The following is a 22,340-nucleotide window of genomic DNA, read 5'->3' as shown; positions in this document are numbered from 1 at the left end:
CCACTTCCGGTTCAACCCCGCCCTCCCCTCTTCCTCCCGCCCCCCCCCAGGCGCCCGCTGTGATTGGCGGGGACGCGCGCCTGCGCACTGGGCGCGGCGGCGGCGGCGGGTCGCGCCTGCGCGGTCGGGCGCCTTCCTCCTTTCCTTCTTGCCCTCCCCTCCCCCGCCCGCTCCGGGCTCTGAGTGACAGGTAAGGCCGGACGCCCGCGCCCCCCCCCAACAGCCGAGCGCGAGGCGCGCACGTGGCGGGAAGGGCTGCGCGCATGCGCGCCTCCCGGAGTCTCTCGACGCCCCCCCTACCCCAACGGCAGAGCGCGAGGCGCGCACGTGGCGGGAAGGGCTGCGCGCATGCGCGCCTCCCGAAGGCTCGACGCCTGCAGGTCTTTTTGGGGTCCGCCCCCTTCTGCGCACGCGCGCCGCCCCCCTCTGCGCAGGCGCGAAGCTTCCCCTCAGTGTGCTACTGCTTTAAGCGCCTACTTTGTGCCAGGCCCTGCAATAATAATAATGATAATGATGGCATTTATTAAGCGCTTACTATGTGCCAAGCACTGTTCTAAGCCCTGGGGAGGTTACAGGGTGATGAGGTTGTCCCACGGGGGGGGCTCACAGTCTTCATCCCCATTTTACAGATGAGGGAACTGAGGCCATTTGAGAGAGAGCACTACAATAATAATAATAATAATAAGGGTACTTGTTAAGCGCTTCCTATGTGCAAAGCACTGTTCTAAGCGCTGGGGGGATACAAGGTGATCAGGTTGTCCCATGTGGGGCTCCCAGTCTTCATCCCCATTTTCCAGATGAGGGAACTGAGGCCCAGAGAAGTGAAGTGAGTGGCCCAAAGTCACACAGCTGCCAAGTGGCAGATCTGGGATTAGTAATAATAATAATAATAATGGTATTTGTTAAGCGCTTACTATGTGCCAAGCACTGTCCTAAGCACTGGGGAGATACAAGGTGATCAGGTTGTCTCACGTGGGGCTCACACGCTTCATCCCCATTTTCCAGATGAGGGAACTGAGGCCCAGAGAAGTAAAGTGACTGGCCCAAATTCACACAGCTGCCAAGTGGCAGATCCGGGATTAGTAATAATGATAATAATGATGATATTTGTTAAGCGCTCACCATGTGCAAAGCACTGTTCTAATAATAATAATTTGGTATTTGTAGCACTTACTAAGTGCAAAGCACTGTTCTAAGCACTTGGGAGGTTACAAGGTAATCAGGTTGTCCCATGTGGGGCTCACAGTCTTAATCCCCCTTTTACAGATGGGGGAACTGAGGCCCAGAGAAGTGAAGTGACTGGCCCAAAGTCACACAGCTGCCAAGTGGCAGACCCGGGATTAGTAATAATAATATAATAATAATAATAATAATAATGATGATGGCATTTATTAAGTGCTTACTATGTGCCAAGCACTGTTCTGAGCGCTGGGGAGGTTACAAGGTGATCAGGTTGTCCAGTCTTTATCCCCATTTTCCAGATGAGGGAACTGAGGCCCAGAGAAGTGAAGTGACTGGCCCAAAGTCACACAGTTGCCAAGTGGCAGATCCAGGATTAGTAATAATAATAATATAATAATAATAATAATAATAATAATAATAATGGCATTTATGAAGCACTTACTATGTGCCAAGCACTGTTCTAAGCGCTGGGGAGGTTACAAGGTGATCAGGTTGTCCAGTCTTCATCCCCATTTTCCAGATGAGGGAACTGAGGCCCAGAGAAGTGAAGTGACTTGCCCGGAGTCACACAGCTGACAAGTGGCAGGTCCAGGATTAGTAATAATAATAATAATAATAATGGCATTTATGAAGCACTTACTATGTGCCAAGCACTGTTCTAAGTGCTGGGGAGGTTACAAGGTGATCAGGTTGTCCAGTCTTTATCCCCATTTTCCAGATGAGGGAACTGAGGCCCAGAGAAGTGAAGTGACTTGCCCGGAGTCACACAGCTGCCAAGTGGCAGATCCGGGATTAGTAATAATAATAATAATAATAATGATGGCATTTATGAAGCACTTACTATGTGCCAAGCACTGTTCTAAGCGCTGGGGAGGTTACAAGGTGATCAAGTGGTCCAGTCTTCATCCCCATTTTCCAGATGAGCAGACTGAGGCCCAGAGAAGTGAAGTGACTTGCCTGGAGTCACACAGCTGCCAAGTGGCAGATCCGGGATTAGTAATAATAATAATAATCATGATGGTGTTTGTTAAGCGCTTACTATGTGCAAAGCACTGTTCTAAGCGCTGGCGGGATACAAGGTGATCAGGTTGTCCCACGTGGCGCTCACACTGTTCATCCCCATTTTCCAGATGAGGTCACTGAGGCCCAGAGAAGTGAAGTGACTTGCCCAAAGTCACACGGCTGATAAGTGGCGGAGTCGGGATTTGAACCCATGACCTCTGACTCCAAAGCCCGGGCTCTTTCCACTGAGCCACGCTGCTTCTCTACTGTACTGAGAGAGAGGGAGGTCCTGGACACATAGTAAGCGCTTATTGTCATCATTAATATTACTACATATTATATTATAATAATAACAATGATCAGCATTGTTAATGTCTGTCCCCCCTACTAGATTGTAAGCTTTTCGAGGGCAGGGAATCTTGTCCACCAACTCTAATAATAATAATAATAATAATGACATTTATTAAGCGCTTACTATGTGCAAAGCACTGTTCTAAGCACTGGGGAGGTTACAAGGTGATCAGGTTGTCCCACGGGGGGGCTCACAGTCTTAATCCCCATTTTACAGATGAGGTCACTGAGGCCCAGAGAAGTTAAGTGACTTGCCCAAAGTCACACAGCTGACAATTGGCAGAGCGGGGATTTGAACCCATGACCTCTGACTCCAAAGCCCGGGCTCTTTCCACTGAGCCACGCTGCGGGAACATGCTCTCCAGGCGCTTAGTACAGTGCCCTCCTCACAATAAGCACTCAATAAGTACCTTTGACTGAATGCTTGCAGAACAGGACTACTAAGCGCTTGGGAGAATACAGTACACCGGAGTTGGTAAACACAATCCTTACGGTGTACGGGGATGAAACAAGCGCTTAGTACAGTGCTCTGCACACAGTAAGCGCTCAATAAGTACCTTTGATTGAATGATTGCAGAACAGGACTACTAAGCGCTTGGGGGAATACAGCTTAGAACAGTGCTTGGCACATAGTGCATAACAAATACTATTATTATTATTATTATTACCCCAGTGCTTAGAACAGTGCTTGGCACATAGTAAGTGCTTAACAAATACTATCGTTATTATTATTATTATTACCCCAGCACTTAGAATAGTGCTTGGCACATAGTAAGTGCTTAACAAATACTATCATTATTATTATTGTTATTATCATTATTAATACCCCAGCACTTAGAATAGTGCTTGGCATATAGTAAGTGCTTAACAAATACTACTACTATTATTTTTTTTTTCCCCAGTGCTTAGAACAGTGCTTGGCACATAGTAAGTGCATAACAAATATTATTATTATTATTATTATTATTATTATTATTATTATTATTATTATTACCCCAGTGTTTAGAACAGTGCTTGGTACACAGTAAGTGCTTAACAAATACTATCATTATTATTATTATTATTACCCCAAACTTAGAATAGTACTTGGCACATGGTAAGTGCTTAACAAATACTGTCATTATTATTATTATTATTATTATTTCCCCAGTGCTTAGGACAGTGCTTGGCATGTAGTAAGTGCTTAACAAATACTATCATTATTATTATTATTACTCCAGTGCTTAGAACAGTGCTTGGCACATAATAAGTGTTTAACAAATACTATCATTATTATTATTATTACTTCAGTGCTTAGAACAGTGCTTGGCACATAGTAAGTGCTTAACAAATACTATCATTATTATTATTACCCTAGCATTTAGAATAGTGCTTGGCACATCAAATACTATCATTATCATTATTATTATTCTTACCCCAGCACTTAGAACAGTGCTTGGCATGTAGTAAGTGCTTAACAAATACTATCATTATTATTATTATTACTCCAGCGCTTAGAACAGTCCTTGGCACGTAGTAAATGCTTAACAAATACTATCATTATTATTATTATTACTCCAGCGCTTAGAACAGTGTTTGGCACATAATGAATTCATGAATGAATGAAATACCATAATTATTATTATTGATTCTAGTCAATCAATCAGTGGTATTAATTGGGCACTTACTGTGTGCAGAAGCGCTTAACAGATACTTTTAATTCATTCATTCATTGTCATATTAAGCGCTTACTGTATGCAGAGTACTGTACTAAGCGCTTGGGAAGTAGAAATTGGCAACAGATAGAGACGGTCCCTACCCAATAGCGGGCTTGGGAGTAGAACAAGTTATTCTATTGATTTTCTTTTGTTAATATGTTTCATTTTGTTGTCCGTCTCCCCCTTCTAGCCTGTGAGCCCGCTGTCGGGTAGGGACCATCTCTAGATGTTGCCGACTTGGACTTCCCAAGCGCTTAGTACAGTGTTCTGCACACAGTAAGCGCTCAATAAATATGACTGATTGATTGATTATTAATTGGGCACTTACTGTGTGCAGAAGCGCTTAAATACTGTTATTATTATTTTTAATTCATTCATTCATTCAGTCAGTCATATTTATTAAGCGCTTACTGTGTGCAGAGCACTGTACTAAGCGCTTGGGAAGTACAAATCGGCAACAGATAGAGACGGTCCCTACCCAACATCGGGCTTGGGAGTAGAGCAAGTTATTCTATTGATTTTATTTTGTTAATATGTTTGGTTTTGTTGTCCGTCTCCCCCGTCTAGACTGTGAGCCCGCTGTTGGGTAGGGACCATCTCTAGATGTTGCCAACTTGGACTTCCCAAGCGCGTAGTACAGTGCTCTGCACACGGTAAGCTCAATAAATACGACGGAATGAATGAATGAACGGAACAGAGTCGGTCGACCGGTTCCCTGCCCACAGCAAGCGTACGGTCGTGGCCTTTTAGCCAATTCAGTCGGTTTTTCAGCTCATGGCCGCTGAAGAGGGAACCATGAAAGAAACAGACATCAGGAAACTGTTTTACACGCACCTGTTGAGCATCTTCACCATCATCTCCACCGCCTTCGTCCCGTCCTTCTTCCTGGAGAAGTTTTCCGTCTTGGAGACCCACCTAACGTGGCTGGGCATCTGCTCCGCGAGCGTGGCCGCCATCAATGTCGTATTCTATTTCCTCGTCAAGCCAAACCCGCCTTCTAAGAGAAATTCGGTCTCGCACAAGGTAATCCATCCATCGATCAGTCGTATTTATTGAGCGCTTAGCTTTAATTTAGCTTTAATTCTATTTGTTCTAACTTCTAGACCGTGAGCCCGTTGTTGGGTAGGGACTGTCTCTATATGTTCATTCATTCATTCAATTGTATTTATTGAGCACTTACTGTGTGCAGAGCACTGGACTGAGCGCTTGGGAAGTACAAGTTGGGAACATCTAGAGACGGTCCCTACCCAACAGCGGGCTCACAGTCTAGAAGGGGGAGACAGACAACAAGACAAAACATATTAACAAAATAAAAAAAATGGAATAAATGTGTACAAATAAAATAAATGAATAGAGTAATAAATATGTACAAACATATATACATATATACAGGTATATATACAGGTGATAATAATAATAATTATTATTATTATTAAATGCCATCATCATAGCTGAGACAGGCAGAGGACTGGAAACGATCCTGTGATTCCGAGTGGGGTGATTGGGTCCTGGAGGGCTGAAAATGCCAACTGAACGGAAGCTATAATTATAATAATAATAATAATAATAATAATAGTATTTGTTAAGCGCTTTCTATGTGCAGAGCACTGTTCTAAGCACTGGGGGGATACAAGGTGATCAGGTTGTCCCACGGGGGGCTCACAGTCTTAGTCTCCATTTTCCAGATGAGGGAACTGAGGCCCAGAGAAGTGAAGCGACTTGCCCAAAGTCACACAGCCGATAAGTGGCGGGGCCGGCATTCGAACCCACGACCTCGGACTCCCAAGCCCGGGCTCTTTCCACTGAGCCACGCTGCTTCCCTTTGCTCAGTGTCCCGGCGATAGAGATTATTATTACAGTGCTAAGCGCTTAGTCCAGCGCTCTGCACCCAGGAAGCGCTCAATAAATAGGATTGAATGAATGAATGAATGATTGATTGATTCCCTTCTCTTCTAGGTATCCAGATTTCTGAAATGTTGCGTCTACTTTCTCATTTCCTGCTCACTCTTCCATGGAATCACTGTACTCTACGGAGCTCCTCTAATTGAGTAAGTCCGGAATGGCCGCGTTCTAGACCCTAAAAATAGCGTATTGTGAAATAATAATAATAAAAAAGTATATTATGGGAAGTAACGTGGCCTAATGGGTAGAGCCCCGGCCTGGGGGTCAGAAGGACCCTCCCACACTCAGCCCCTTCCTTCCTCTCCCCCTCGTCCCCCTCTCCATCCCCCCGTCTTACCTCCTTCCCCTCCCCACACCACCTGTATATATGTATATATGTTTGTATGGATTTATTACTCTATGTATTGATTTATTTTACTTGTACATATTTATTCTATTGATTTTATTCTGTTAATACGTTTTGTTTTGTTGTCCGTCTCCCCCTTCTAGACCGTGAGCCCGCTGCTGGGTAGGGGCCGTCCTTATATGTCGCCAACTTGGACTTCCCAAGCGCTTAGTCCAGTGCTCTGCACACAGTAAGCGCTCAATAAATACGATTGAATGAATGAATGAAGGACCAACCCAGCTCTGCCACTTGTCTGCCATGTGACCTTGGGCTAGTCACTTCACTTCTCTGGGCCTCAGTGACCTCATCTGTACAATGGGGATTAAGAGTGTGAACCCCACGGACAGCATGGCTCAGTGGAAACAGCCCGGGCTTTGGAGTCCGGAGGTCAGGGGTTCAAATCCCGGCTCCGCCAGCTGTCAGCTGGGTGACTTTGAGCAAATCACTTCACTTCTCTGGGCCTCAGTGACCTCATCTGGAAAATGGGGACTGACTGTGAGCCCCCCCGGGGACAACCTGATCACCTTGTAACCTCTCCAGCGTCTAGAACAGTGCTTGGCACATAGTAAGCGCTTAATAAATGCCATTAAGCTCCCCCTTCTAGACTGTGAGCCCACTGTTGGGTAGGGACCGTCTCTATATGTTGCCAACTTGTACTTCCCAAGCGCTTAGTCCAGTGCTCTGCACACAGTAAGCGCTCAATAAATACGATTGATTGATTGATTAAAAAAATTGTATTTGTTAAGCGCTTACTATGTGCAAGCGCTGTTCTAAGCGCTGAGGAGGATACAAGGTGATGAGGTTGTCCCACGGGGGGCTCACAGTTTTCATCCCCATTTTCCAGATGAGGGAACTGAGGCCCAGAGAAGTGAAGTGACTTGCCCAGAGTCACACAGCTGATAGTCGGCGGAGCCGGGATTTGAACCCATGACCTCTGACTCCAAAGCCCTGTATTCTTTCTGCCGAGACACGCTACTTCTGAACAAATACTATTCATTCATTCATTCAATCGTATTTATTAAGCGCTTACTGTGTGCAGAACACTGTACTAAGCGCTTGGGAAGTCCAAGTTGGCAACATATAGAGATGGTCCCTACCCAAAAACACCCAAAAAGCAACCAAAAAAAATGATGAGGACAATTGAGGAAAGTTTTGGGAGTGGGGGAAAATTGAAACAGCTTTCCAGAACCGCTATATAGGCAAATATTAGGCCCTATATTATCCCTGCAACTAAAAATTCCTCCGGGATTCATTCAGTCGTATTTATTGAGCGCTTACTGTGTGTAAAGCTCTGTACTAAGCACCTGGGAGAGCACGATATAACAACGAACAGACACATTCCCTGCCCACCACGAACTTACCAGCTTCGCCACTTGTCTGCTGTGTGACTTTGGGCAAGTCACTTCACTTCTCCGTGCCTCAGTTCCTCATCTGGAAAATGGGGAGGAAGACTGGGAGCCCCACGGGGGATAACCTGATCACCTTGTATCCCCCCACCCAGGGCTTAGAACAGTGCTTGGCACATAGTAAGCGCTTAACAAATGCCATTATTATTATTATCATTATTATTATTATTATTATTATTACCAACGCCCCCCGCCTCTTCGAGCATTTTTCTTCTTCTTCTTCTTCTTCTTCTTTCTTCTTTCTTCTTCTTTCTTCTTCTTCTTTCTTCTTCTTCTTCTTCTTCTTTCTTCCTTCTTCCTTCTTCCTTTTTTCTTCTTTCTTCTTTCTTCTCCTTCTCCTTCTCCTCTGTGCCTGTTGCCCCATCTGTAAAATGGGGATGAAGATTGTGATCCCCACGGGGGACAACCTGATCACCTTGTATCCCCCACCAGTGCTTAGAACAGTGCTTGGCACATAGTAAGCACTTAACAAATGCCATCATCATTATCATTATTATTATTATTATTACCAACGACCCCCACCTCTTTGAGCATTTAACTTCTTCTTCTTCTTCTTCTTCTTCTTCTTCTTCTTCTTCTTCTTCACTTCACTTCTCTGGGCCTCAGTTCCCTCATCTGTAAAATGGGGATTAAGACTGTGAGCCCCCCAGGGGACAACCTGATCACCTTGTATCTTTCTCAGCACTTAGAACAGTGCTTGGCACATAGTAAGCGCTTAACAAATGCCATTATTATTATTATTATTATTATTACCAATGCCCCCGCCTCTTCAAGCATTTAACAATTTCTTCTTCTTCTTCTTCTTCTTCTTCTTCTTCTTCTTCCTTCTTCCTTCTTCTTTCTTCTTCCTTCTTTCTTCTCTTAACTTCTCTGTGCCTGTTGCCTCATCTGTAAAATGGGGATTAAGATTGTGAGCCCCACGGGGGACAACCTGATCACCTTGTATCCCCCCCGGCGCTTAAAACAGTGGTTGGCACATAGTAAGCGCTTAACAAATGCCATCATTATTATTATTATTACCTACGCCCCCCGCCTCTTCGAGCATTTAACAACTTCTTCTTCTTCCTTCTTCCTTCTTCTTTCTTCTTTCTTCTCTTAACTTCTCTGGGCCTCAGTTCCCTCATCTGTAAAATGGGGATGAAGATTGTGAGCCCCACGGGGGACAACCTGATCACCTTGTATCCCCCCCGGCGCTTAGAACATTGCTTGGCACATAGTAAGCGCTTAACAAATGCCATTATTATTATTATTATTATTATTATTACCAATGCCCCCCGCCTCTTCGAGCATTTTTCTTCTTCTTCTTTCTTCTTCTTCTTCTTCTTTTTCTTCTTTTTCTTCTTCTTCTTCTTCTTCCTTCTTCTTCTTCTTCTTTCTTCTTCTTTCTTCTTCTTCCTTCTTTCTTCTTCTTTCTTCTTCTTCTTCTTCTTCTTCCTTCTTCTTCTTTCTTCTTCTTTCTTCTCTTAACTTCTCTGTGCCTGTTGCCTCATCTGTAAAACGGGGATGAAGACTGCGAGCCCCCCGGGGGACAACCTGATCACCTTGTATCCTTCCCAGCGCTTAGAACAGTGCTTTGCACGTAGTGGGCGCTTAAGAAATATCAAAATTATGTATTATGATTATTTAAAAAAACCTTCGAAAACAGAAAAAGAAGGGTTTTCCGACGTAACGTCTGTGAACCGGGGTGTGTGACTGTTTTTGTCTTTTAGATTGGTGTTGGAAACGTTCTCTTTTGCGGTCATCTTGTCGACTTACACCACCCTACCTTGCCTGTGTGTCTTAGGGCCCAACATTCACGCTTGGCAAAGAGTGTTCAGTAAAAATGGGTAAGTTGGCGATTGTTTTTCCCCGGGGGGTTGTTTTGCCTTCGCTTGACTTGGGGCAAGTCACTTCTCTGTGCCTAAGTTACAACAGCGCTGGGCACATAGTGAGCGCTTAACAAATACCATCATTATTATTATTATCATCTGTAAAATGGGGATTAAGATTGTGAGCCCTCTGGAGGGCAGGGACCGTGTCCAGCCCGATTCGCTTGCGTTCCCCTCCAGTGCTCAGTACAGTGCCTGACACATAGTAAGCGCTTAACAGATACCATGGTTTTGTGGGTTTTTTTCGCAGGAGGGGAAAGTGTGTCAGGTAGAAGTTAATTATCTCCCCTTCCCCGGCGAGTGCGAATCCCCCCAGACCAGGGCCGAACAAAAAGGACATCATCATCCTCATCGGAGCACTATACTAGGCGCTTGGGAGAGTCCTTCTCTACCAACCAGCTCTGCATTCATTCATTCAATCGTATTTCCTGAGCGCTGACGGTGTGCGGAGCGCTGTACTAAGCGCTTGGGAGAGGACAGTGCGACAATAGACGGACACGTTCCCGGCCCACAACGAGCTTACCTCCTTCCCTTCCCCACAGCACCTGTATATCAATCAATCAATCAATCAATCATATTTATTGAGCGCTTACTGTGTGCAGAGCACTGTACTAAGCGCTTGGGAAGTACAAGTTGGCAACATATAGAGACAGTCCCTACCCAACAGTGGGCTCACAGTCTAAAATGTATATATGTATATATGTTTGTACATATTTATTACTCTATTTATTTTACTTGTACATATCTGTTCTATTGATTTTATTTTGTTAATATGTTTGGTTTTGTTCTCTGTCTCCCCCTTTTAGACTGTGAGCCCGCTGTTGGGTAGGGACTGTCTCTAGATGTTGCCATCTTGTACTTCCCAAGCGCTTAGTACAGTGCTCTGCACACAGTCAGCGCTCAATAAATACGATTGATTGATTGATTGAGCTTAGAGCCTAGGGGAAGCAGCATGGCATAGTGAATAGAATGTATTTACTGTCCTATTTATTTTGTTAACGATGTACATTTAGCTTTAATTTTATTTGTTCTGACGGTTTTGACACCCGTCTCCATGTTTTGTTTTGTCGTCTGTCTCCCGCTTCTAGACTGTGAGCCCGCTGTCGGGTAGGGGACTGTCTCTATATGTTGCCAACTTGTACTTCCCAAGCGCTTAGTACAGTGCTCTGCACATAGTAAGCGCTCAATGAATACCACTGATTGATTACATGTGTTGAATTGTCCTCTTCCAAGCGCTTAGGCCAGTGCTCTGCACATAGTAAGCGCTCCATAAATATCACTGATGGATTGATTAACTCTGTTAAATTGTCCTCTCCTAAGCGCTTAGGCCAGCGCTCTGCCCATAGTAAGCGCTCCATAAATACTACTGATGGATTAACTCTGTTGAATTGTCCTCTCCTAAGCGCTTAGGCCAGTGCTCTGCACATAGTAAGCACTCCATAAATACCACTGATGGATTAACTCTGTTGAAATGTCCTCTCCTAAGCGCTTAGGCCAGTGCTCTGCACATAGTAAGCGCTTCCGTAAATACCACTGGTAGATTTACTCGGTTGGATTGTCCTCTCCTAAGCGCTTAGGCCAGTGCTCTGCACATAGTAAGTGCTCCATAAATACCACTGATGGATTAACTCTGTTGAATTGTCCTCTCCTAAGCGCTAAGGCCAGTGCTCTGCACATAGTAAGCACTCCATAAATATCACTGATGGATTGATTAACTCTGTTAAATTGTCCTCTCCTAAGCGCCTAGGCCAGTGCTTTGCCCATAGTAAGCGCTCCATAAATACCACTGATGGATTAACTCTGTTGAATTGTCCTCTCCTACGCACTTAGGCCAGTGCTCTGCACATAGTAAGCGCTCCATAAATACCACTGATGGATTAACTCTGTTGAATTGTCCTCTCCTAAGCGCTTAGGCCAGCGCTCTGCACATAGTAAGCGCTCCATAAATATCACTGATGGATTGATTAACTCTGTTAAATTGTCCTCTCCTAAGCGCCTAGGCCAGTGCTCTGCACATAGTAAGCGCTCCATAAATACCACTAATGGATTAACTCTGTTGAATTGTCCTCTCCCAAGCGCTTAGACCAGCGCTCTGCACATAGTAAGCGCTCCATAAATATCACTGATGGATTGATTAACTCTGTTAAATTGTCCTCTCCTAAGCGCCTAGGCCAGTGCTTTGCCCATAGTAAGCGCTCCATAAATACCACTGATGAATTAACTCTGTTGAAATGTCCTCTCCTAAGCGCTTAGGCCAGTGCTCTGCACATAGTAAGCGCTTCCATAAATACGACTGATAGATTTACTCGGTTGGATTGTCCTCTCCTAAACGCTTAGGCCAGTGCTCTGCACATAGTAAGCGCTCAATTAATACCACTGATTGATTACCTCTGTTGAATTGTCCTCTCCTAAGCGCTTAGGCCAGTGCTCTGCACATAGTAAACGCTCCATAAATACCACTAATGGATGAACTCGGTTGGATTATCCTCTCCTAAGCGCTTAGACCAGCGCTCTGCACATAGTAAGCGCTCCATAAATACCATTTATGGATTAACTCTGTTGAATTGTCCTCTCCCAAGCGCTTAGGCCAATGCTCTGCACATAGTAAACGCTCCATAAATATCACTGATGGATTGATTAACTCTGTTAAATTGTCCTCTCCTAAGCACCTAGGCCAGTGCTTTGCCCATAGTAAGCGGTCCATAAATACCACTGATGGATTAACTCTGTTGAATTGTCCTCTCCCAAGCGCTTAGACCAGCGCTCTGCACATAGTAAGCGCTCCACGAATACCACTGATTGATTACCTCCGTCGGATAGTGCTCTCCCAAGCGCTCTTCCAAGCCCTCCCAGGGGAAACGCTGGATAAGTAGCATGGTTGCATGGACGGGTTTCCCGGAGCCTTCCCAAGCGCTTAAGCGCTCAATAAATACGATTGATTGATTGATTGATTAGTACAGTGCCCTGCACACAGTAAGCGCTCAATAAATACGATTGATTGATTGATTGATTGATTGACCGCGCGTCTTGCCTTTTTTTTTTACAGCGCGACGTCCATCTGGGATAAAAGCCTGCAGATCACCACCCTGAGCAGCGTGGCGGGAGCCTGGCTCGGGGCCTTCCCACTGCCCCTCGACTGGGACCGGCCTTGGCAGGTCAGCTCTATTTATTTATTTATTCCCATTTGGACGCTTCGGAGGAGAGAGGGAGAGAGACACGGAGAAGGAGTGAAAGAGAAAATTCACTATTCTGTGCGTGAATGTACCGTATTTTCCATCTGCGTCTGTGTATTTCCCGCATTTCGGGGGCGGGCACGTAGGAGAGAAGCAGCGCGGCTCAGTGGAAAGAGCCGGGGCTTTGGAGTCAGAGGTCATGGGTTCAAATCCCGGCTCTGCCAAGCGTCATTCGTTCATTCAGTCGTATTTATTGAGCGCTTACGGTGTGCGGAGCGCTGGAACTGTCGGCTGGGTGACCCTGGGCAAGTCACTTCCCTTCTCTGGGCCTCAGTTCCCTCATTTGTAAAATGGGGATGAAGACTGGGAGCCCCCCGGGGGACAACCTCATCACCTTGTACGTGTTTAGTACTCTATTTATTTTACTTGTACGTATTTAGTCTATTGATTTTATTTGGTTAATATGTTTTGTTTTGTTGGCCGTCTCCCCCTTCTAGACTGTGAGCCTGCTGTTGGGTAGGGACCGTCTCTATGTGTTGCCGACTTGTACTTCCCAAGCGCTTAGTACAGTGCTCTGCACACAGTAAGCGCTCAATAAATACGACTGATTGATTGATTGATTGATTGAATGATGTGTCGCCGACTTGGACTTCCCAAGCACTTAGTCCAGTGCTCTGCACACAGTAAGCGCTCAATAAATACGATTGATTGATTGATTGAGTGCTTACTGTGTCCAGAGCACTGTAACTGTCAGCTGTGTGACCCTGGGCAAGTCACTTCACTTCTCTGGGCCTCAGTTCCCTCATCTGTAAAATGGGGATGAAGACTGGGAGCCCCACTTGGGACAACCTGATCACCTTGTAGCCCTCCAGCGCTTAGAACAGTGCTTTGCACATAGTAAGCACTTAACAAATGCCATCATTATTAATATTATTATTATTGTACGTATTTATTACTCTATTTTACTTGTACATATTTATTCTATTGATTTTATTTTGCTAATATGTTTGGTTTTGGTGTCCGTCTCCCCCTTCTAGACTGTGAGCCCGCCGTTGGGTAGGGACCGCCTCTAGATGTTGCCGACTTGGACTTCCCAAGCCCTTAGTCCAGTGCTCTGCACACAGTAAGCGCACAATAAATACGATTGATTGATTGATTGAATGAATTAGAACAGTGCTTTGCACAAGAGTAAGCGCTCAATAAATACCATCATTATTATTATTATTATCGTTATATGTTCTGTGTGTGCCTTTACTGCATAATTCATTCATTCATTCAATCGTATTTATTGAGCGCTTACTGTGTGCAGAGCACTGGACTAAGCGCTTGGGAAGTCCAAGTTGGCAACATCTAGGGACGGTCCCTACCCGACAGTGGGCTCACAGGCTAGAAGGGGGAGACGGACGACAAAACAAAACATATTAACAAAATAAAATATGAAGGCTGTGAGCCCCCTGGGGGGACAACCTGATCACCTTGTAACCTCCCCAACGCTTAGAAAAGTGCTTGGCACATAGTAAGCGCCTAACAAATACCAATATTATTAGACTAGACTGTGAGCCCACTATTAGGTAGGGACTGTCTCTATATGTTGCCAACTTGGACTTCCCAAGCGCTTAGTACAGTGCTCTGCACACAGTAAGCGCTCAATAAATACGATTGATGATGATGATGATGATATATGTTGCCAACTTGGACTTCCCAAGCGCTCAGTCCAGTGCCCTGCACATAGTAAGCGCTCAATAAATACGACTGATTGATTATTATTATTATTATCCTCAACCCGTCGCCTCCCGTCAACCCCACCTCCCCTCCGACCCCGATGCCACCACTTTCCAGGAACGCAAAGGACTTCAGCTCAGGGTAGACGGAGTCATTGGGTTTATTGGCGTTGGATATAGTCGAAATAATATCGGGGATCGAGTTATAGCGACGGAGACGCGGAAAGAGACAACACTTGGAAGGAGACCAGCTTTGGCCTGGAACCCCTGCCGAGGGGTTCAAGCGCTTAGTACAGTGCTCTGCACACAGTAGGCGCTCAATAAATACGCTTGATGATGATGAGGGCCCGCGGGCTGGGACACGCGACCGGATGCGACAGGTCAGAAGACACGACCAAGCGTGACGGGCCAGAACAACACACACCCCACCCCGCTTCGGCTCTTCCTGCCGGGAGGATCCGCCTCGCTTTTCCCAGAGGCTCTTTTCCAGGCCCGGCTTCCCGGCGGGAAGCCCGGCGTCTCTTTCCCCGGATTCTCCGGGGCCGGGGGAGGGCAGGATCCGGGAAGGGCCGCAGAGCAGAGCCCTACCTTGTAAGGCAGTAAATAAAAATAGAACTGACAGGCCTCATTTCTTCCCCGCTCTTGCCCCTCATGCAGCTTAAAAGGCAACATTGATTTCCAATTAAAAAGACAAAAAAAAATCCCAAGAATTCCTCAACTCCACCCTGTAGCGTAGGCGGGCGGAATTTTGAAAGAGTGGTATCAAAACGATCCTCTGTTCTGAAAAATGAGAGGCAGCGTGGATTTGGAAAAGCCAAAAGTAGCCATTCATTCATTCATTCATTCATTCAGTCGTATTTATTGAACGCTCACTGTACTAAGCGCTTGGGAAGTCCAAGTCGGCAACATATAGTGACGATCCCTACCCGACAGCGGGCTCCCAGTCTAGACCGTCTCCACCGACGGTCGTTTCCATCGGCGCGGGGGGAAGGAAATGGAGATTAAACACGAACTCGCTATCGGAGGCGCGTGGGATAATCGACTTCCGTGGGGAAAATCCGGATGGGGGAGATCACGGTTTCCAAAAGCAGCCCAGCCCAACTGACCGGGAGGACTGTAGCCGGGCCCCGGTCACTTGCCTGATTGTATCCTCCCCCTTAGCGCTTAGTATAGTGCCTGGCACGTAGTAAGTGCTTAACGTACATCCCAGTTATTATTGCCATTAGCCTGGTCGGCGACCAAGGTCCACGTTTTCCACGACCAAAAGGATCTCCGTGGGCTTCCGAGCTGAGGCGTGGGGAGGAGATTCCCACCCACCCATTTTCCCCGGCACTTAGCTGAAAAGCAAATGGGGGCAGAAAGTGAGGCTCAATTAATCCTATCCGCTGAGCGCTTCCGGTGTGCGGGACACTGTACTAAGCACTTAGAAGCAATCAATCGTATTTATTGAGCGCTTACAGTGTGCAGAGCCCTGGACTGAGCGCTTGGGAAAGTCGGCAACATAGCGTAGCAGCCGTTAGGATGAACGCGTCTGCTGATGCTGCTGTAGTGTCCTCTCCCAAGTGCACAGGAAGCGCTCAATAAATGCCACCGATTGGCTTTTCAGCCCTGGGACAAACCGCCTTGGCTTCTGGACGTTTCCATCCCTAATTTATTTTAATATCCGTCTCCCCCTTCTAGCCCGCAGACTCCTTTTGGGGAAGGAAACGAATCCACCTACGTCTTTATTCCGTACTCTCCCGAGAGCTCAGCGCCGTGCCCGGACTTTGTGCTCAATAAATTCCGTCGATTGTCCGACGGCGAGCTTGCGCTCAGTAAATACCGTCGATTGTCCGACTGCGAGCCGGGCTTAGGGGGGTTGAGCATTTTGGGCCGATCGATGCACCTGAGGTATCACTCGGAGGATTTTTCCTTCGAGGGTTTTTAATCCTTGGGATAGTTGAGGAGACAAACGACAGTCTGTCCATCTTACCTCCTTCCCTTCCCCACAGCACCTGTATATATGTTTGTACATATTTATTACTCTATTTATTTATTTTACTTGTACATATCTATTCTTTCTATTTTATTTTGTTAGTATGTTTGGTTTTGTTCTCTGTCTCCCCCTTTTAGACTGTGAGCCCACTGTTGGGTAGGGCCCGTCTCTAGATGTTGCCAACTTGGACTTCCCAACCGCCTAGTCCAGTGCTCTGCACACAGTAAGCGCTCAATAAATATGATTGATTGATTGATTGATCCATAACAATCCATAACACCCTCTGACTCCAAAGCCCGGGCTCTTTCCACCGAGCCGCGCGGCTTCTCCGCGTCTGACCCGATGAACCGACATTGCCCCCGCACGCTTAATACAGAGCTTGGCCCGTAGTGAGCGCTTAACGAGGACCTTAACGAGAAAAGCTGCTGATTTTCTAACGGCTACTCCGAGGCTGCCCGTTAAAAGTTTGGAGCGCGAAAGGAGAGCGGGAGTTGGAAAATAAAAGGGAGGCCGACAGCTTCCAGGCCAAGAGAAAAGCTTTATGACATTTTCCAGTCCCCGTTCTGATTGACACAGTGGAAAAAATGGTTTTCCTACCTAGTAACCGCCACGGACTACAGTTTGCATCGCGATTGCGGCTCGCCGTCGGTCTGGCGCTCCTCGAATATCGCCCGGACTTATACGAGGGATTCAATAGGACAGCCTGGTCCTTAGGTAGTTAGCTTCCTGGGGGAGTTTCTGTAAGCGTAGGCTGCTCTTTTGAAAACCCGTCAACGCAAATCGAACTCGGCGTTCCGATCGGCGCGGCCAACGGGAAAAAAAGCACGGAAATTTAGAAAGCGGTGGCTTCCGGTAGCCATCCCAGTTTGGGCTTTTCCCTAACTGACCATAAGCTTGTCGCGGGCGGGGAACTTCCCTGCCAACCCTGTTGTACTATCCCGAGCGCTTAGGACAACGCTGTGCGCCGGATGGGCGCTCAATAAATACCACCGATTGATTTTTTTAGACTGTGAGCCCAATGTTGGGTAGGGACTGTCTCTATATGTTGCCAATTTGTACTTCCCAAGCGCTTAGTACAGTGCTCTGCACATAGTAAGCGCTCAATAAATACGATTGATGATGATGATGATGATGATTTTTATTCCCTGTCTTGGAGAGCGGAGCTTGAGCGGACCGAAGTTTCGTTTCCGGGGGCCGTAATCAAGACTGCCGGTTGCCTCCTGCTGCTGGAAAATTATTCCTTATCCATCCCCCCCAACGCGTTCTAGAATCCGGACGAGTCTGATTTTGAGGACGGTCGATCGACGGTATTTATTGAGCGCTTACTATGTGCAGAGCGCTGTACTGAGCGCTCGGGAGAGAACAGCTCAGCAGAATGAGCGGACTCGTTCCCTGCCCGTGAAATTTAGAAAGCGGTGGCTTCCGGTAGCCATCCCAGTTTGGGCTTTTCAGTAACTGACCATAAGCTTGTTGCGGGCAGGGAACTTCCCTACCAACCCTGTTGTACTATCCCGAGTGCTTAGGACAACGCTGTGCGCCGAATGGGCGCTCAATAAATACCACCGATTGATTTTTATTCCCTCTCTTGGAGAGCGGAGCTTGAGCGGACCGAAGTTTCGTTTCCGGGGGCCGTAATCAAGACTGCCGGTTGCCTCCTGCTGCTGGAAAATTATTCCTTATCCATCCCCCCCAACGCGTTCTAGAATCCGGACGAGTCTGATTTTGAGGACGGTCGATCGACGGTATTTATTGAGCGCTTACTATGTGCTGTATTGAGCGCTCGGGAGAGAACAGTTCAGCAGAATGAGCGGATTCGTTCCCTGCCCGAGACGTGCTTAGAGCCTAGAGGGGACGTCGGTCATCCTCATATTATTATTAATAATAATAATGATGACGGTATTTGTTAAGTGCTTACTATATACTTTTAGACTGTGAGCCCACTGTTGGGTAGGGACCATCTCTCTATGTTGCCAACTTGGACTTCCCAAGCGCTTAGTACAGTGCTCTGCACACAGTAAGCGCTCAATAAATACGATTGACGATGATGATGATATATGCCATGCGCCGTTTTCCAGGGCTTTCCAGGAAAGAGTCGGGGGACTCCCGGCTCCGCCACTTGCCGGCTGGGCGGCCTTGGACGAGTCACGAGCCTCGGTTTCCTCACCTGCAAAATGGGGAGAGGTCCCCGCTCTCCCTCTCCCCCGCGGAACGGGGTAGCCCGGTGTTGGCACCTAGTAGGAACTCAGAATACCATCAGCATTATTTCTCCTAAGACACAGGGGTGGGGGAGAGAGAAACCATCGTAAACCACCCAGTAGCAAAGTTGTGCTATTTTAAGGACAGGCAGGCGATCCCAATTCACCCCAAAAGCCAGTTGTGCCATTTTACATTTTTCTAGGAACGAGGCAATGCCCTACAATGGCAATGTTTCAAACCGCCCCGTGGAACAGTGCCTGCCCTTTGTGTTTTCACATCTACCATCAAATACAACAGAAAGCCCGTCCCCGTTCTCGTCCCGGGATTTAAAGCATCACAGAGCTCTCTTTCAAAGAGCCAAAATATGAATACGAACCACCACGCTTCCCCCCGGAGCGTTCCGCTGGACAAGGAAAAGAGGGAAAACGCCTTCCCTTTCAATTAAACCAAAAGGGTTCTCCAAAGCCCGTCGGCCAGGCGTGAATAGAACAATTCCCGCCTCAGCGGCTCTTCCCTTCCTCGGGGACGCGTGAGGCCGTCGTTCCCTCCGGTGCCCGGGCCTCACCGTCCATCCTTGAGGGATTCCCGTCGTCCGGGGCCCGAGGCCCGCTTGAAGGGCGATCGAGAAATTCCCCCAAGGAGGCGGCGGCGGATGGAAACTTAACCGGCCGGCTCTAAATTCGGATCGTCAACGGAAGGAAGACGGGGCAGAAGAGGCCCGCTCTCGGCCCCAGATCGGAGGCGTCCGCCTTGAGAAAAGACAGCCGACCGGCTCAAGCCGTGCCTTCCGGCGATGTGAATCCTCAACGGGTTCGGATGAAGACGGGCCTCCTCGGGGGAAAGCGGGAGCTCTCCCTCCCGGAAAAAGGATCCCGGACGGGTCCGGTCCCCCAAGCCCCAGTAGGATCCGATCCAGCCCGGCAACAGTAGGAGGGAAAACCGCTCCCTCCTCCCCGTCGCGGGCCTTTTAGGCAAGCAGGGTGGGCAACCCGTCTCCGGGCCTGGATGGAGACTCCGAATACGCTCCCTCCAAAGCCACGTCGGAGGCAAGGTGGCGGTCGGGCTCAGGTTCCCGGGAAAATATGGGACTCTGTTTATCTCCCGGAGCTTAGTCTGGTGCTCGGCACCCGGTAAGCGCGCCCTGGGTACCACAACTGACTAACCAGAATGTACCGTTCGAAAAGGGTGGATTTAGAAGAGAATTATTCCCTCTTGACGTTGGGACGGGCATGGACGGAGCAGCTATCTTCCAGCGCACGGCAAAGCGACCCGGATCCGTCAGGACGGACGGCTCAAGACCAACTCCCTCCCCGTCCTGCCTTCCGGGGGCCGGATCTTCCCGCCGTAAAGGAAACGCGCTGAGGCTCTTTCCCGATCGGAGCGCATTTATCACCGGGGGCGGATGAGGACGGGATTCCCAAGGGCAGAGGAGAGAACCATCCCGAATCCTACTCGCCTAACTCTCCGCAGTTAGCGGATAACCGAAGGCCCTTTCTTAAGCCGAAACAGAAACTAGGCCGGGGGGTTAAAAGGAAGAGGTTTTTCATAAATAAAGAATCATTTCCTCACTAGGTAGATCGGTCTTTTTATTTTCTTCCCGGGAACCGCCTCTGCGAGCAAGACAACTGCGGTCGGTATTTCGACCGAACCGGAGAAAAACCTCGATTTTCCATTTCCCACGGGCAGCTTTTGATCGGATGGGCCCCGGGCGGGCTCACGAATGAAAACCACAACCGAAAAGCCCCGACCGACTCTTTGGTTTCGAGGCAGAAAGCGGCGGCGACGGGGGCTCGGCGGGAGAAGGGTGCCGGCGGACGGAGCCGAAGAAAATTAAGGTCGAGGGGATAGCTAAGGCACTCGGGTTAGCGGATGACTCCACGTCATCTTGGCTAGAAGACTGGCGGCGGAGGACGATTGAGCTTTCGCGGTTAGGAATGTGAGGGGGAAGGCGCCGAAGCCCAAGCTGCCACGCCGGCGGCTAACGGGGATGGAGAAAACGGCAGCGTGGAGAAATCCCGACGGCTCGGCGGTCCCCGTCGGAGCGGAGGAGAGCAGAGCGAGGGAGATGCCCGGAAAGCAGGCCCCTTGGCGCTCGCGTTTAAAAAGGGGCACGTTCCCACAGCCAGGACCCCCGGGCAAGGTGGCCGCCCGCCCGCCGTCCGCACGCATTTACCCTCCGGGATCTGTAAACGTCGACATGGCGGGCGACCTCCGAACCGAATACAAAAATAACTGTATTTCTACGCAACGTCCTGCGCCCGAGGATCGACGGGAGACTCCAGCTGCAGCGGACCCCCCAACGACTAGAGACCGAGCCTTCGGCGGGGCCCCCGGGGTCCTTTTCGGACACTCAGGTGGCGCCGGCCTCAGGAACGGCAGGAGCCTAGCGGGGGCCTTCCCTCTGGGCCCGATGACGGGACAAAAGCCCATCCCAACTCGGAGCCGCCAAAGATCTCTCCCCAAAGCTCTCGGGACGGTAAATCCCGGTGCCCCTCGTGGGCGCGGAGACGGCACGGTCAACGGAGAGGCGAGCCCGGACCCCGAAGTCCTCTCAGACTCCGGGGCTCAGGACCCCCCCGGCGCTGGCTTCCCTTCGGACTCCGACCGCTCCCTCACCGAAACCACCGTCTCTTCGGCTCCCAGAAGCGACAGCTTTCCGAGCCAGCGCGATCCTCCGTGGCCCTGTTTTTCCTTTGCTCTTCCGTGGGGCGGGGGAGAAATCTCCAGGCCTCGGCGTCGCGAGGGTCTGGACGGGAAATGGATCGGCCATGCAGGCGGGTCTCGAGCTTCAGCCGGATGTTGGGGTCGGGCTGCCGCTTTTCCAGCCCATCCCCTCCCGGGAGATGAAACCACTCCGCTCCGCGTTGGGCTGTGGGCCCATCCCTGACGGAATCCCAGACGGCGGGACCGGATTCGGGGGAGTCTAAACCAGCTGGAATCCCCCACGGCTCCCCGATGCCACTTTCCAATTCCCTCCCGCCCCCCGCGCCCCACTCTCTTGGGCTTATTTCCCCCCGCGTCGGCTCCTCCCTTCCACCATTTTTCCCGTCAAACGGATAACGCCTTCCGAGGACCCCCCTCGCCCAACACGGACTCGGAAGGGCGTCAGGACCCCCAGGGCAGCGACCCCCTCGCGAGTCTGCTTCCCGGGCGCCCCAACTCCCGCTCGAGGGGCATCCGGGGTGACGGCACGTGGGTTCTTCTTCCCGGCCGCCCCCTCGGGCAGGCCCGCCGGGCGGGAAAACCGGAAGGCGGCGACGCGCCCGTCCGGTATTCCCGGCGAAGCTTCCCTCACTTCCTCTCCGGACGCTCTCTCCTCAGGTCTGGCCCATCTCCTGTTCCCTGGGAGCCACGTCGGGCTACGCGGCCGGCCTCCTGGTCTCCCCGCTGTGGATTTACTGGAAACGAAAGGAGCTCACGCACAAGAGCAGGTAGCCGCGGCCCGGGAAGGGGGATCCCTCGGCGCCGACTCCGGAGAGACC

At 48.9% G+C, this 22,340-nt stretch overlaps 1 protein-coding gene across 1 annotated transcript; it reads left to right on the top strand.

The window, feature by feature from the left end:
- Nucleotides 1-105: 105 nt before the first annotated feature.
- On the top strand, nucleotides 106-22,299 carry PIGF (phosphatidylinositol glycan anchor biosynthesis class F). The gene is made up of 6 exons (XM_038750838.1): nucleotides 106-190; nucleotides 5,004-5,255; nucleotides 6,189-6,280; nucleotides 9,635-9,751; nucleotides 12,840-12,948; nucleotides 22,180-22,299. Exons 2-6 carry the CDS (start codon nucleotides 5,007-5,009, stop codon nucleotides 22,291-22,293), a joined length of 681 nt encoding a protein of 226 aa, XP_038606766.1. The 5' UTR covers nucleotides 106-190; nucleotides 5,004-5,006; the 3' UTR covers nucleotides 22,294-22,299.
- The last annotated feature ends 41 nt before the right edge of the window (nucleotides 22,300-22,340 follow it).

The sequence above is a fragment of the Tachyglossus aculeatus genome, chromosome 9, assembly GCF_015852505.1.
Source record: "Tachyglossus aculeatus isolate mTacAcu1 chromosome 9, mTacAcu1.pri, whole genome shotgun sequence".
In the NCBI taxonomy this organism is placed as follows: Eukaryota; Metazoa; Chordata; class Mammalia; order Monotremata; family Tachyglossidae; genus Tachyglossus; species Tachyglossus aculeatus.
This window is presented reverse-complemented; position numbering and strand designations above follow the sequence as displayed.